This window comes from Magnolia sinica, chromosome 17 (genome assembly GCF_029962835.1).
Source record: "Magnolia sinica isolate HGM2019 chromosome 17, MsV1, whole genome shotgun sequence".
Lineage (NCBI taxonomy): Eukaryota > Viridiplantae > Streptophyta > Magnoliopsida > Magnoliales > Magnoliaceae > Magnolia > Magnolia sinica.
Genome location: NC_080589.1, coordinates 47,686,038 through 47,701,298, shown reverse-complemented (window position 1 = coordinate 47,701,298; position 15,261 = coordinate 47,686,038). Strand labels below are relative to the sequence as shown.

General features: G+C 40.8%; 1 protein-coding gene across 4 annotated transcripts in view; it reads left to right on the top strand.

The window, feature by feature from the left end:
* Positions 1 to 543: 543 nt before the first annotated feature.
* The window catches only part of LOC131230990 (kinesin-like protein KIN-UA), an 89,358-nt gene continuing 74,640 nt past the window's right edge, over positions 544 to 15,261 (top strand). For 2 of the 4 annotated variants that reach the window (XM_058227034.1, XM_058227033.1), the window contains exons 1-4: positions 545 to 922; positions 3,532 to 3,632; positions 3,818 to 3,940; positions 4,199 to 4,384. In XM_058227034.1, the coding sequence (XP_058083017.1) occupies positions 745 to 922; positions 3,532 to 3,632; positions 3,818 to 3,940; positions 4,199 to 4,384 (588 nt within the window). In that variant the 5' untranslated portion in view covers positions 545 to 744. Of the gene's footprint in view, positions 923 to 3,531; positions 3,633 to 3,817; positions 3,941 to 4,198; positions 4,385 to 15,261 lie in introns of those variants that run through there. The other 2 variants (XM_058227035.1, XM_058227036.1) reach the window with 2 other exon arrangements.

Below are 15,261 nucleotides of genomic sequence, written 5' to 3'. Positions count from 1 at the left end.
GGAACTGACTCTACTGAAACCATGTCGGTTCTGGAAATGCTCCTTGGGCCCACCATGAAATACGTGCTTTATCCATGCCGTCCATCCATTTTCCAGCTCATTTTCACAAAAGCCGAAAAATAGGTAGATCCAAATCTCAGGTGGACCACACCATGGGAAACAGTGGTGATTGAACGCCCATCATTAAAAACTTGTTAGAGGCCACAGAAGTTTTGGTTGGAGCTGATAATGGTGTTTTACCTTCGTCCAAGTCTGATTTACAGGTTGGATGGAAAATCAACGTTACAGTGGGCCTTAGAATTTTTTAATGGTGGCCGTTCAATCATTACTGTTTCCTGTCCTGTGGTCCACGAGAGATTTTTATTTGCCTCATTTTCTGGATTATTGCCTAAAATGAGCTGAAAAAATGGATGGACGGCTGCATACAACACATATATTATGATGGGACCCACGGAGCGTTTCCAGCACCGACGTCGGTACTGGAGGGGTCAGTACCGAATCCGAGTTCCTGCACCCACTCCAGCAAGTCGCGTTAAAAATCTCTTTCAAAATTCTAACGGGAGGGGGGACATCGTGCCGGCCTCAACTCTCTCCTGATTTTGTAATAAAAGAGACAGACATGCACAACAATCTTCTTCTATTCTCTGTTTCTCTCGTCTCTCGTTCTCCTCTCCTCCTTCTCAACAACACTTTTCCTCCCTCTTCTCTCTATCAGTTTCATCTCTGTCGGTTTTTTGGCGGGAAATGGCGTCGAATTCTGCTTTCAGATCTTCCCACCGTTCCGAAAGACCAATCCCTCCTCCCCAGCCATCATCATCTGCCTCGAGGCCGCGATCTTCGAGGCCCGCTTCCACCAGACGCTCCGTCTTGTCAGCTTCCAGACCTTCTTCCCACTTCAACACCCACAACGAAGACGATGCAGGTAGTTTCTTTGCGACTTCTGTCTTTCGATGACATACGTGGCTTTTGGCCCGTGGTTCTGTAATCGAGTCCGTCCGTCCATTGCATTTACTTGTGGATGGACTGTGCCCTGAAGATCTCCCAGATTGGATGATCGCAGCGGCCAATCGTTGGCCTTCTTTTCAGTTGAATTTGCTTCTGAGACATTAATCTGTAGGGGTCGTTTGGATGCCTGTCAAGTCCTTAAGTTGTAAAGGGATTAGAGGTAATCAGATTACAGGTGCTGTTTTGGATGCATGTAATTTGCCTGTAAAGGCTTTACAGGCTGTAAACAGATTACAGCTTTTAGCTGTAATCTGAAACCTGGCAAAAAGCCAAGTTTCAAATTACAGGTGAAGTCTTTATAGCTAAAAAGGCATTATACATATTAGAACACAGTGGTTGATATACACTCATGATATGTGGGCCCCACCGTAATGTGTATGGTACATCCAATCTATCCATCACGTGCTTCCCTTGATGCTCTCCTATAGCCTGGCAGAAAGTTAAGATTTCCCTGGCAAAGGACATTTTCGGGGTGCAGTCCATCCACGGTGGGAAATGAGCTGGGCTTTTTAGAATTGAAAATCTGCTTTTACTGTGGACAGACGCCGATTGGGCATTACATAATTCCACTTTTTATTATTATTATTATTATTATTTTTTTAATCTCACCTTCTTTCCCCTCTCTGCTTTTGCACATGTGTTTTTAAGTATTTGATTTCGCAATGTATTGGTGGGCGTATTTGGATGCTCTATTGAAATGAATTGCAATATGTCCCGTTGATACAAAAGAAATGGCTGATATGAAGCCATCCACGGGTAGCAATTCAGATCATTACCACTCCAACTTGTAACACATGAAGTTGCAATTTGGGGTAGCCTTGGTTGGAATGAGAATGGCCCCACCTTATTGTTGACATTTCCTCTATTGAAATTTACATCTCTTATCACAATTTGGTCAGACTGAGCATCTCAACACACCCTTAGGCCCTGTTTGGTAGATGTCTAAAAATGAGTTCATCTCATTTTAGTTAAGTAGTAATTATGTATTAGAGATATTAATCTCTAATATATAATTACTACTACCATGAACTCATTATGTATTAGAGATCAGCATTTCTAACATGAATTTACTGTTAGCTAAAGTGAGGTGAACTCGTTTTTAGCATCTACCAAACAGGGCCTTAGGATTACTAACATCTAAAACTTTGTCACTTCAATTCATAGCATGTAGCGTCAGCTCCACGCTACTTCTAGATTTCTAATCAAGGTTGTGCTTGGTTGCACCAATTCATGATATTCCGCACCAAACTAGGCTGATTAATAATGAAATTTAACAAAATTTCATGACATTTAGTACAATGGTGCATCCAAACGCTACCTAAAGTAATAGGAAAGGGCAATGATTAAGTATAAAGGTAGAGAAAGAGCAGTGAAACTGATTTAATACTGTTACTTATATTATTTTACTAAAATCATTGAAAAGATTAAATAATTTTTATTGAAAATAGAAAAAATGTAACAAATGATTGAAAAAATTAATTGTTTTTACTGTTGTAGTGAAAATAACTTGTAATGTAAGTTATGTAGAGTGAAGCATAGTTTATGTAGTGTGTAGTGTATGCAAATTATCATGTTGCGTAGGCTACATGCGACTTAAGCTATTTTCATGAGCTAAATAGCATTAAGGCTAAGTTACGCTACGTAGTGTAAGCACACGCTACATAGTGTGGCTATTTAAAACACTGGTTGGGATAATGCTTAGATGACGATGATGAGAAGCATGTAGGAAAAGTAGCCAAACCAATACCAAGTGTTCAACTGTGCATTGTATTAGAAGACTAATCATGATGATATCGAGATGTGTAGGCATTTGGGAAGTTTGTCCTTTGTTGTGAGTGATCATTTGCTATAGGTTGTGTTTTGAATGATTTAGATTGACAATCATCCATGACAACTCCATGTTGTGGAGTGAAGGTTAGAAAGCCTTTCAGATGTGCCTAGGTAAGCCTCAAATGTCTTCCAGATGGATTGGAGGTGAACCCGATACGATTGCATGAAAATGGAGTGGATGTGTTTATGATGCTAAGATGTTCGTTGATATCACATCACAACCTTGGGATGTCATATCACTCTCCGGGTGATGTCTTTATCACTCTCATGGCATGAGGAACTAGTTGCTTCTTTTGAAGAGCCGACTGTTTATCATAACGTATTCAATTACAAATTTCAATTGATTAAACATTGTATGTCCTGTTGTCCATGATGCTTGCATATGTAGGATGATTTCATGTGGCTCGACAAAGCTACATAACATTATAAATGCTTGACAGTCTAGTAATGTAGCATGATAATCTCATCCATCTAGTGAATGCTGCTAATTAATACATACATACATACATGCATACACATTTGCGTACACACACATACATCCATCAATACAAATACACACACATTTCTGTGCGTATACATATATAGTACATTTATGTATGTATGTATTGATGCTATCATTTTAAAAATGGTGGAAGTTGGATAAGTGAAATTTAATTCTCAGATTTTGGACTTGATAGTTTGGTTCTCTTACCACAGATCCGGGAAGAGTTCGAGTAGCTGTCAGGCTTCGACCAAGGAATGCAGAAGATCTCTCGTCTGATGCTGATTTTGCTGATTGTGTTGAAGTACAGCCAGAGGTGATTGGTTTTTCACTTAGATGCAAATACCACATTATGTCCTTGCAATATAAAACATGTTTAGAATTTGCAAATAAGGTTTTTTTTTTTCTCCGCACATGCATTCTTCCAACCTTATTCTCAATTAGAGCTGCTGTGGAAATTCACAACTTTAATGTATTGATTGTTCTTTAATCTTTTGCTAGTTGAACCGGCTTAAATTAAAGAAGAACAATTGGAGCTCTGAAGCATTCAAGTTCGATGAGGTCTTTACAGAAAGTGCTTCTCAGAAGCGTGTTTATGAGGCAGTTGCAAAACCTGTAGTGGAGGTAAGTGATTCAGGAGCAAGATATACTTCACAAGCAAAAAGCCTTTGTTACTTGAATTTTTAGTCCTGATTCTGATTGATGAACGGTAGGGAAATTCCGATCTGCTTGTAATTGTGGAATTCTCATTTTAGAATAGTTACATTCTGTTTCCGTGGTTCTTCATGTGGTCATTTTGAATTAAGCATGATATATTTACCCCAGGTTCATGTTAGGATGGCCATGTTAAACATATATCGTCCATTTGATATACTTTTGCAGAGTGTATTAGATGGGTATAACGGGACAGTGATGGCTTACGGTCAAACAGGTACTGGGAAAACTTATACTGTGGGTCGACTAGGCAAAGACGATCCATCTGAACGGGGAATTATGGTTAGAGCTTTAGAGGATATAATTGCTGGCACCTCTCCTGCTTCGGATACTGTGGCAATCTCCTATTTGCAGGTATATGAAATTTATCATTTATGCATTTCAAACTGCACATATAGTAGTGCAGATTCTTATTGAAAGGGCTTTATCTCAATTTATAAATATCTCTGAAAATGAAAAATTCCATAAGGCATTTGGAAATGGATGGTTAGCCCATGAACAGCATCTAGCTCGACTTCTTCTTCGCATTGTTACAGTTGGCTGGGCTTAGCCATGGCTGATCATGTAGCGTGTGATTTAGAAGATTCTGTTCTACTTTTGTATTTTCTGACGGGTAATTGATTCCAAGAATTCTACTGAATTGTTGAAACATGGATCTAATAGTCGATGATTTCAGTTGCTATGTAAAACTCATGGCTCAATTTCCATGAGACCTTTGCTCTAGTCGCTAAGTTGAACTCTGTGCATGTGTTGCTCTCCTTGGTTGCAAATCTCTTATGGCCCCTTAACCCACTCAATATAAAAAGTTGCCTTTCTATATGGGGATATCTAAGAAGAAGTTTACATGGTTCTTCCTCTAGGCTTTCTTCCCTGTTGGGAAAGAGTTTGTTAGTAAGCTTCACGAGGGTATTTATGGGTTGAAGCAATCTTTGGGCGTGTCGTTTGAGCATTTCAGTGATGCTCTGTTGAAGTTTGGGTACATTCGGAGTAATGACAATCATATCCTTTTCTTCAAACATACTGTTGGCCTCACCATTATCAGTGTATGTTGATGATATTGTTGTCCCAGGTGATGATATTGATGCGAATTGCGATGAAGTCTTTGAAATTGTTTTTTAGCGAGGAGTTTGATATTGAGAATTTTGGACCCCTTCGCTATTTTTTGGGCATTGAAGTGGCTAGATCTTGACATGACATTGTTATCTAACAAAGGAAGTATACTCTTGATCTTCTATGGGACAATGGTCTTCTTGGTGCTCGCTTTTGGATACTTCTATCAAGTTGAGTCATTGTCTTCAGCTTGATAGTGGTGACTACCAGATGTTGGAATGTATCAACATTTGGTGGGCGAACTTATCAATCTTATTAGTAGACATCTTGATATTGCATATGCCATTAGTGTGGTGAGCTAGTTTATGCATGCTCCTCGGACATGTTATCTTGATGTTGCGTATTGTATCTTGAAATTTCTAGAAGATTCTCTAGGTCAAGGTGTTCTTTATTCTCAACATGGTCATCTTCAAAATGAGGCCTATATTGTCGCAGATTGGTCTGCATCTTCATCTAATCGTCGATCTACTTCTGGTTATTGTACTCTAGTCGGTGACAACCTAGTTACCTGGAAAAGTAAGAGTCAATCTATTGTGGCATGCTCAATTGCTGAAGTGGAGTCTCGGGCCATGGCTCATAGTGTATGTGAGCTTCTCTGGTTGAAGACCTTATAGAGTTAGGCCTTCATGTCCCTTTTGCAATGACTCTTCACTGTGACAATTTAGCTGCCATTCACACTCTTCTAATCCAGTCTATCATAAGCGTATCAAACATATCAAGGTTCAATGCCACTTCATTTGAGAAAAAGTGGCCTCGAAAAAAGTTTGCATTTAATATCAGAAATCAAATGATCAACTTATTGATTTTTTAACCAAGGGAATCGGTTGTCATCAACTACATTGCATGTGCTACAAGTTGGGCGTGATTGATATTTGTGCTCCACCTTAAGGGGGAGTGCAGAGAGAGATCTTATTTGTATATGGATGTGTATCTCTTTTGTGTATCCATGATTCTATGCTCCTTTATTAGTTATAAAGTATCTGTTAGTCCCTTGAGGCTCATCATCATCTATACCTTATCCCAATTAATTGGGTTTGGCTACATGGATCCCATTCCGCGATGTGACTATGTTAAGGGCCAGACCTTTAGTCAGACCATTGATCGTCAAGTCAAGTCTTTTCTTATTACCTCTATCCACTTCCTTTTGGGCCCCTTGCCCTTTCAGAGCCTTCAACTTATACCAACTCACTTCTAACCGGCGTAGTTCTTGGTCTCCGTGGCACATTTCCAAACCATCTTAAGTCTACTACTCTACTTTCCTTCATCTTATGTCCTCTTGGTGCTACTCGTAGGTTCCCTTGAATGCATTCATTTCTAATTCTATCCTTCCTCGTCTTGCCACTCATCCATCTCAACATCCTCATTTCAGCAGCTACACTCATCCTATTGACTTGTTGATCCTTAACTGCCCATCATTTTGTCCCATAAACCATGGCTATTCTTATAACTGTCCTATAAAAATTCCCTTTCTGTTTGAGTGGTACACAACGATCACTAAAACTCCTGAGGCACATCTCCATTTCTTCCACCTAGCTTTTTTTTTTTTTCACACACACGCACACACACACCCCCACACTTTTACGCCGTAGTGGGATTTCACCACCTATGGGTACTCGAACCATTGACCAGGTGTTGAAACTCCTGAGAGTCTTCCACCCGAGCAAGAGTAAGGACCCCTTCCACCTAGCTTGAATTCTATGGGCAACATCTCCTTTTCAATCTCTCCACCTAGCTCGAGACTATTGCCATAAATCTCTCTCTCTCTCTCTCTCTCCCCTCTCTGTCCTTTCCTCTTCTTCCTTCTTTTCTCCTTACACTAGTCCGTCTTTTGTTCTTCTTCACGACAAAAAGAAGGTATGATAAATGTTGGATCTGAACCCGATTTCCAGCTTATTTTGGATCCGAACTCAATTATGGGTCCAAATGCATGTTGGTAATCGTGATTGAAGGTCAGATCCACCTGATTGGATCCTCTAATATTCTTGGATTCAGATATGGCATCTCATGTATCATACTGGTATCTGAATCTGATGGGACCCAAATCTTATTCTCTTAGTTGAGTTTAGATATTGGTGACATCTGATCCATATACCCCATTGACAACCCCAACACTAAAGCGGCATATTCTCTTGAAGTGGGGCTCAGTACCTCCAAGGAAAGCGACCACATTGCAGGATCCAACTGTGGATGTTGTCATACTGGTGGTTACCAGTCACCTTTCTTTAATGGGTGATCCTTCGTGAAATGTAACTCCAGTTTGGAATGATGAAGCATTTCCTTTAGACTTGGTGAAAATTGGTTATTAGACAAAAGATTCAATTTTCATCACTAAAGTTTAGTTTGGAAGTTACATATGAATGAGTGAATAAAAATGAAAAATAATAGATCTACTCCTAGTGAAGTCAAACAACCAAAGAAACCTAATCAACCCTTTGTAATGTGGAAAGCATAACAAGAATCACAACACTACCCCTTAATAAATAATAAGCCTCTTTGAAGCTGGAGAGTAGAAATCAGTTGCGGTCGAGTTGTCACTAGAAAGATTTGAATCTTTCTTTCACTCTCGCCTCTTTGATCTACTCTATTATTTATCAAATAGTTCCTTTTCATGCACATCTTACCACTCCACTTTTATCTTTGGTCTTTCATGGAATGGTTGCAATGTGGATTGCACTGTCTATTGCGAAACATAATAACATGCTATACTATCCTTCTTGATGAATGGTAATTTTAACTGTGTTAACTCATGTTGTGGAGGTAGTTATCGACTATCATCCTCTTACCTTCGTGGCTTGATCTTGACTCTCATTGTTCGACTTCCATGTGGATACGTTGCTTCTAATAAATGCACAGAGCGCAATGGTTGACTTTCTATAGTTATTGGATCGAGCCATTTCTTTTAGTATAGGCTTTCTTATCAAGTGATAGAAATATGCCTTTCTTAGGTGATTTAATATATGGAGGGTTCTGTGCACTGACCAAATCGACTTTTTGGCTATGGTGTTTGGATCCCATAAAAAAACTGGAGTACCCCAGTAATTTGCTTGGTGTACTAGCAAGTCTAATGTTGATGTGATCGTTTGCTTGCTTTTTCATATGTTCTTATTGGAGAAGGTTAGTGAAGTGTAATAATGCAAGATTATTGAGCTTGAACTTGCAGTAGTGCAATCACATGTGACAATTCTCTTTTCAAGTGCTTTCCAAGACTTGGAATTTGTACTTACTGGGATTTTGATTATAGAGTTTTCAGTTGTTTAGAATTTGTAGTGAACTGTGCCAATTGGGCAACAATCTCAGCTTTTGGTATTTTTGGAGAAGTTTTTTAAAGACGTAATTATACTTATAGGAAGCGACCAATCCTCCCACACCTGCATCTAAGAATTTGGATTTCGAGGACCGAAACTGATCCTTTCCATACTCAATACCCATACTTGTACTCGGGTAATATAACTTTGTGGTTTCATGCATGAATCTGCTAACTCCAACCATATAAGCTACATTAGACGGGCATCCGATCTCAAGATGACATTGTTATCAAGTATGGTTCTCCTTGCTTTCTTTAGGCCCTGTTCGGGATCAAGGAATTGATAATGTGAATTTGGTAACTCGATGAACTCGTGAAATTCATGGATTTGGATTTGGCAAATCTCAAAGTCCACTGTTTGGTAATTAAATTACAAATCCTTGGATTTGGAAAGCATTAATTGTAATGTTAGAGCATTTATTACCAAGGATTACTTTTTTTTTTTTGCTTTAAAAAGTCCCTCATTTTGAGGAGTTGCCAAGTCTTTTGGGAATTTGGATTTGCCCCAAACCCATGGAGTTATGGAGTTGTGGATTTGGGAAGTGCCCAACCAAAAATAAATAGGGAGGTTTAAATTCGTGGATTTCATCCTTGCCCCAAATCCCTCACTCCAAATAACACCTTAGAAGACAATTGCTTTACTTGTTCTAGGTACATCTGATCCAAGAAAGTACTTTAGACTGGCAATATCCTTGATTTCCTTTTTTCTGAAGGTCCTTGATATCAACAATCTTGAGGCCATTAATTCCAGAGTGTCATTCATGCATACATTTCATGTGATAACCCGTTGATGAAGATGTCCCTATATTTCCCACAAGGGAAAGATGGACTGACTATATATTATTTGAGAAAAATACAAGAATACCCCTACACATATAAGAAAGACCCAACATGGGTCTAGGGGCCAAAAAAGGAAAAGACCATAACAAATACACAATAATGTGCAATATACAAGAGCGGGTAGGGGCCCCACAAGGCCACAACTACGACCATCCAACTATACTGCCCCTGAGACAGGGCGAGCATAAAGACATGACTAACCCCCCCCCCCCCCCAAAAAAAAAAAAAAAAAAAAAAAAACTGATGCGGGTCATTTAGAAACAACAATTTGCTAACAAGGAAGCAATGTCATGCAAAAGGTAGTGTCTTAGTAAGAATGTCAACTATTCAATCCTGGGACGCCACATTGGGGAGAGAAATGATACTAGACTGATATTTCTCTCAGATGAAGTGACACTGAACCTCTATGTGTTTCGTCCTCTCAAGAAAGACAGGGTTGGAAGCAAGTTGGACTGCACTGAGGTTATCCACATGGAGAGGAGTCGGCGATTGAAGGTGAAGCCCCAGATCACCGAGAAGCCCATGAAGCCATACAATCTCACTACATGTAGCAGGCATCGCGTGATATTCGGCCTTGATACTGGACTTAGAAACTATGGCTTGCTTCTTTCACTTCCAAGAAATAAGGGAGGATCCAAGAAAAACACAATAACCAGTAGTGGAACGGTGGGTGACAACACATTCAGCCCAATCAACGTCAAAATAATCTCAAAGGTCCAGAGGAGAGCTGGAGGAGAAGAACATAGACCAGTCCATAGTCCCACGCAAGTATCGGATAATCCAAAGGACAACGATCATATGGAGGGTCCGGAGCGTAGAAACAAATTGACTGCCAACTTGGACAAATAGGAATTGTCGGGATGAGTCATCATCAATATACTGAACTCCCTACCAAGCGACGGTAAAGAGTAGGCTGCTCTAGTAAGTCACCATCATCATGGCCATACTGAACATTCAGCTCTAGAGGGGTCTGAACAAACTTCTGATCTGTCAATTGAGCCAAAGCAATGAGGTCCATGGTATACTTGCGCTGGTTGACAAGGATCTCATGGTCAAATCGAGAGACCTCAAGGCTGAGGAAGTAGGTAAGAGAGTAGAGAATGATTTGATAATGATAATGTGAAGAAGAGATGAGAATATTGAGAGAGAGAAGAAGAAGAAGGAGAGTTTGGGATAGATGATGTGTTAGGCTTTCTTGCCCTAACACATAATATTTTATTATAATAAAGCATATAGTACATTGCAGGAGAAGAGGGAAGTGTGCACATGCACTTAAACTAAAAGGGGCCACTAACCATATACACAATATACTAGCATTCTCTATACTCCCCCTCAAGTTGGAGCATAGATGTTGATCATGCCCAACTTGTCACGAACATGATGAAGAGCATCTTGACTCAAAGACTTTGTAAGAACATCAGCAAGTTGATCCCCAGATCTATCAAAAGGAGTGACGATTTCCTTAGAAGGGACTTTCTTCCGAATAAAGCGACAGTCGACCTCAATATGCGTGGTTCGCTCGTGGAAAATTGGGTTACGAGCAATATGGATGACTGCTTGGTTGTCACAGTGAAGAGGAACAACATCCGAAGGAGGATAGCCAAGTTCTTCAAGAAGGTTGCAAAGCCACACGAGTTCACACGTCGCATGAGCCATAGCACGATATTCTGCTTCAGCCGAGGACCGGGCAACAATTGGCTGCTTTTTGCTCTTCCAGGTTATAAGATTGCCACCTAGGAAGGTACAGAAGCCGGATGTAGAGTGGCGATCAAAAGTACTACCTGCACAATTAGCATCGGAATAGCCAGAAAGATGAAGATGACCATGCAATTGAAAGCGGAGGCCAAGACCCCGGGCTGATTTTAAATACTGAAGTATGCGGTAGACAGCCGTGAGATGGGAAGTACGGGGAGCTTGTATGAATTGGCACTGCAAATGAGAGATCTGGTTTAGTAATAGTCAGGTAAATAAGCCGGTCTACAAGTCGTCGATACATCTCGAGATCAGTAAGGAGAGCACTATCATCTGGTCGAAGTTTCTGTGAAGTATCCATGGGAGTGGTAGCAGGCTTGCACCCTAACATGCCAGTCTCCATGAGAAGATCAAGCGCATATTTTCGTTGTGACAAGACCAATCTAGATGATGAGCGAGCAACTTCAATTCCGAGGAAGTAGCGAAGAGGACCAAGATCCTTGATCTCAAACTTGGTCTTAAAAAAATCTTTGACCTCCCTCATTCTAGCAGAATCACTACCGGATAGAACAATATCATCCCAATAGACAATGAGAACCATGATGCCCGTTGATCGACGACATATAAAGAGAGAATGATCGGCATGACTACGAACAAAGCCAAACTCCAAGAGAGCCTGACTAAAATTTTCGAACCATGCACGTGGGGATTGTTTGAGTCCATAAAGAGCCTTCTTCAACCGACATACAAGTGTAGGGTTGTGAGAAGCAACAAAGCCAGGAGGTTGATGCATGTAAACCTCCTTTGTAAGATCCCCATGGAGAAATGCATTCTTAACATCAAGCTGAAACAAGGGCCATGATAAATTAACGGCTAAGGAGAGCACAACGTGAATCGAATTAAGCTTAGCTATTGGAGAAAATGTCTCAAAGTAATCCACACCATGAGTTTGTGTGTAACCTTTAGCAACAAGACAGGCTTTATAACAATCAATTGAGCCGTCTGGAAGAAACTTGATCGTATAAACCCATCGACAGTCGACAGGTTTATGGCCTAAAGGAAGTGCCACAAGGTCCCAAGTATGATTCTTCTCAAGAGCAGACATTTCTTCTATCATCGCCTTTGTCCAATCAGGACTCGGAAGAGCATGTGAGAGAGATCTAGGAATAATTTATGATGAAAGGGAAGCTGCAAACGACGAAAAGAAGGTGAAAGATGATCATATGAAACGAAATTACTAATGGGTGTTGAGTACAAGATTGTGACCCTTTGCGCAAGGCAATGGGAAGATCTAAACTCGATGTAGGAGAGTCACCTGAGCCAACATCCAAAGTGAGCGGAAGGGTGGATGGCTGAACGTGTGAAGATTTATCTCGACAATGATACACCCGCAGAGGCTTAGGCTCACCCATATCACCAACAGGATGCTGAATAGAGGGGAGAAGAGTTTTCCCATGATCACTAGTGGAAAGAGGAGAAGAGTTATACTCCCCTTGACTCGCCAGAGGATAACAGAGGGATCGGCCTAGAGCGGAGGAAAAAGAAATATCCTCAAAGAAGGTTACATCAGCAGAGACATATTTCTTACGAGTCAATGGGTCAAAACATTTATACCCTTTTTGACCCCAAGGATACCCTAGAAAGACACATTTAATTGCCCTGGGGCTAAGTTTATCATTACTCCTATCCAAAATTTGAACAAAGCATGTACAACCAAAAACTTTAGGTGGTAGAGGAAATGAATTATCATGAGGATACAATGTAGTAAATAAAGATTTGTAAGACAAAATACGTGATGGTATACGATTAATAAGAAAAGTAGCAGTGAGAAGAGCATCACCCCAAAAATGTTTAGGTAGATGCATACCAAGCAGAAGAGTGCGAGCAACTTCAAGAAGATGACGATTCTTTTGTTTTGCAATACCATTTGTTGAGGTGTGTGAGCACATGACGTCCTAGACAAAATACCACGCTCCTGCAAGAAGGACAGAAAGGCAGTATACATGTATTCCCTCCCCCCAATTATTAGAATGGAGGGATTTGATGGAACAATGAAATTGAGTGCACACTTCATGATAAAACACTTTGAACGCATCAAACACTTCACTTTTAGATTTCAAAAGATAAATCCAAGTCATGCGAGAATAATCATCAATAAAGGTAACAAAATATCTAAATCCAAAAGTCGAGATGACTGGAGCAGGTCCCCAGACATCCGAGTGAACCAGAAGAAAATGTTGAGATTTCCTCCCAGAAGAGGTAGGAGGAAATGTAGCACGATGATGTTTAAACAATTCACAAATATCATAATATAATGTTTTAGTGACAGGTAAGGAGGGAAACAAAAGTCTCAATATAGCAATGGATGGGTGGCCTAAGCGGCAATGCCACCGAGTCATGGACTCTGGATCTAGAGAAAGGGTACTAGAAGCGGCAATGGGTGTATCATCGAGAAGATAAACGCCTCCTCGCTCATGCCCCCAACCAATCACTCTTCGTCTGTAGGTCCTGAAACAAACAATAAGAAGGGAAGAAGGTAATGGAACAATTGAATGATTTAGTAAGAGAGCTAACAGACAATAAGTTTAATGGAAAACGAGGTACATGCAAGACTGAGGACAAAGACAAGGAAGAAGAGAGAGGGATGGAACCAATCCCAGAGATGGGAGATTGGGTTCCATCTGCGACTGTGACATTCTGAGTGTGAGGAGAAGGAGAATAAGAAGAAAAGAATTGACACTTACCAGTCATATAGGAGGAAGCTCCAGAGTCGATGACCCAAGAGGTAGGAGAGGATGACGCAAGAAGGGCGGTACCTGACTGGGCCGAAGTTGCGTGAGAAGACTCAGGAATATCACGAATGTGAAGCCGCATAAGGGCATCATATGCAGCCCGAGAAATGATAAGAGACTCCCCTGAAGTAGACTGCTCAGCTGTTGGGGTGGTAGACCGTGTCTTAGAAGTAATCGTGGATGCAATAGAAGCAGTGGCATACGTAGGACGACCATGTAGCTGCCAGCAATAATCAACCGTGTGATTAGTTCCACCACAATGTGAACAAATGCGGGAACCATCACGTCCTCGTCCACGACCACCACAACCACGAAGACTATGGCCGCCATGACTGCGATCTCCCTCACGGCCTCTACTGCGACCACCAAAGCCAGAAATGCGCCCCAAACTCAAGGATGGTACCCGAAGACCAAGAGAGGACTGATCGCCAGTAAGATGTGCCGAACGCTCGGGTGGCACAAATGAATGAGAAGGAAGAGTAGAGGCAGTAGCACGCTGACACATGGCATACACTGTCGTCAATGGGGGAAGAGGATCCTGCAAAACAACCTGATCTCGAACATGAAGGTAATCAGAACTCAACCCAGCTAGGAACTGCATGATACGAGTATCATCCCGCTGCTTATGAGCATGTTCATGATCCTCTTTACATTTGGAAGGAAGAGGCTGATACATATCCAACTCATCCCACATACGCCGAAGCGTCGAATAGTAATCTTTTAAGGATCTGGAGTTTTGTTGGAACCGACCAATTTCTTGAATAAGCTGGAATACCTGTTAAAAATTCTAAGATTCCGAGAACATATCATGAAGCGTATCCCAAATACCTTTAGCCGAGGATAAAAACATCACTGAGTGGCTAATCGAGGAATCCATACTATTCAACAACCATGCAATAACTTGATAATTCTCCTTTGTCCAAAACTTGTAGGTAACATCTGTAGAGTTTGGGGGATTATCCAAAATACACGACAACTTGTCACGGGCTCCTAAAAATACTTTTACAGATTGTGCCCATTGAAGATAGTTGTCACCATTCAACTTAGTGGAGTTAATCTGCAAGGGGTTGGATTCAAGAGACCCTATGCCAAGAGATGAGGGCCCTAGTCAGCCATAGGAGAGTCTAAGAGAGATAAACCTATGCCAAGAGATCCCCTACGCCAAGAAAGATTGATTCAAACAACTCTATCTCACTCGATCCTTCAAGATAATAAGAGATAAACCTCAAACAACCAACATACCATGAAACGTAGTAAAAAATAGCCTTAACCGAGTGAAAAATGGCCCAACCGCAAGTCCGTTTGAGGTTAAAAACCTTTTAAACATTGATCTTAAGTAAAAAATCCACCATGGGTAGCTTGGGAGGAAGATTTCGGTCCACCTTGAGGAAAGAAACCAAAGAAAAGCTTACCGATTTGAGGTAGATCGAAGAAAAATAGAAGATGGGTCCAATTTTCGAATTTCTCTATTTTGCCTAAAATACCATGAAAGG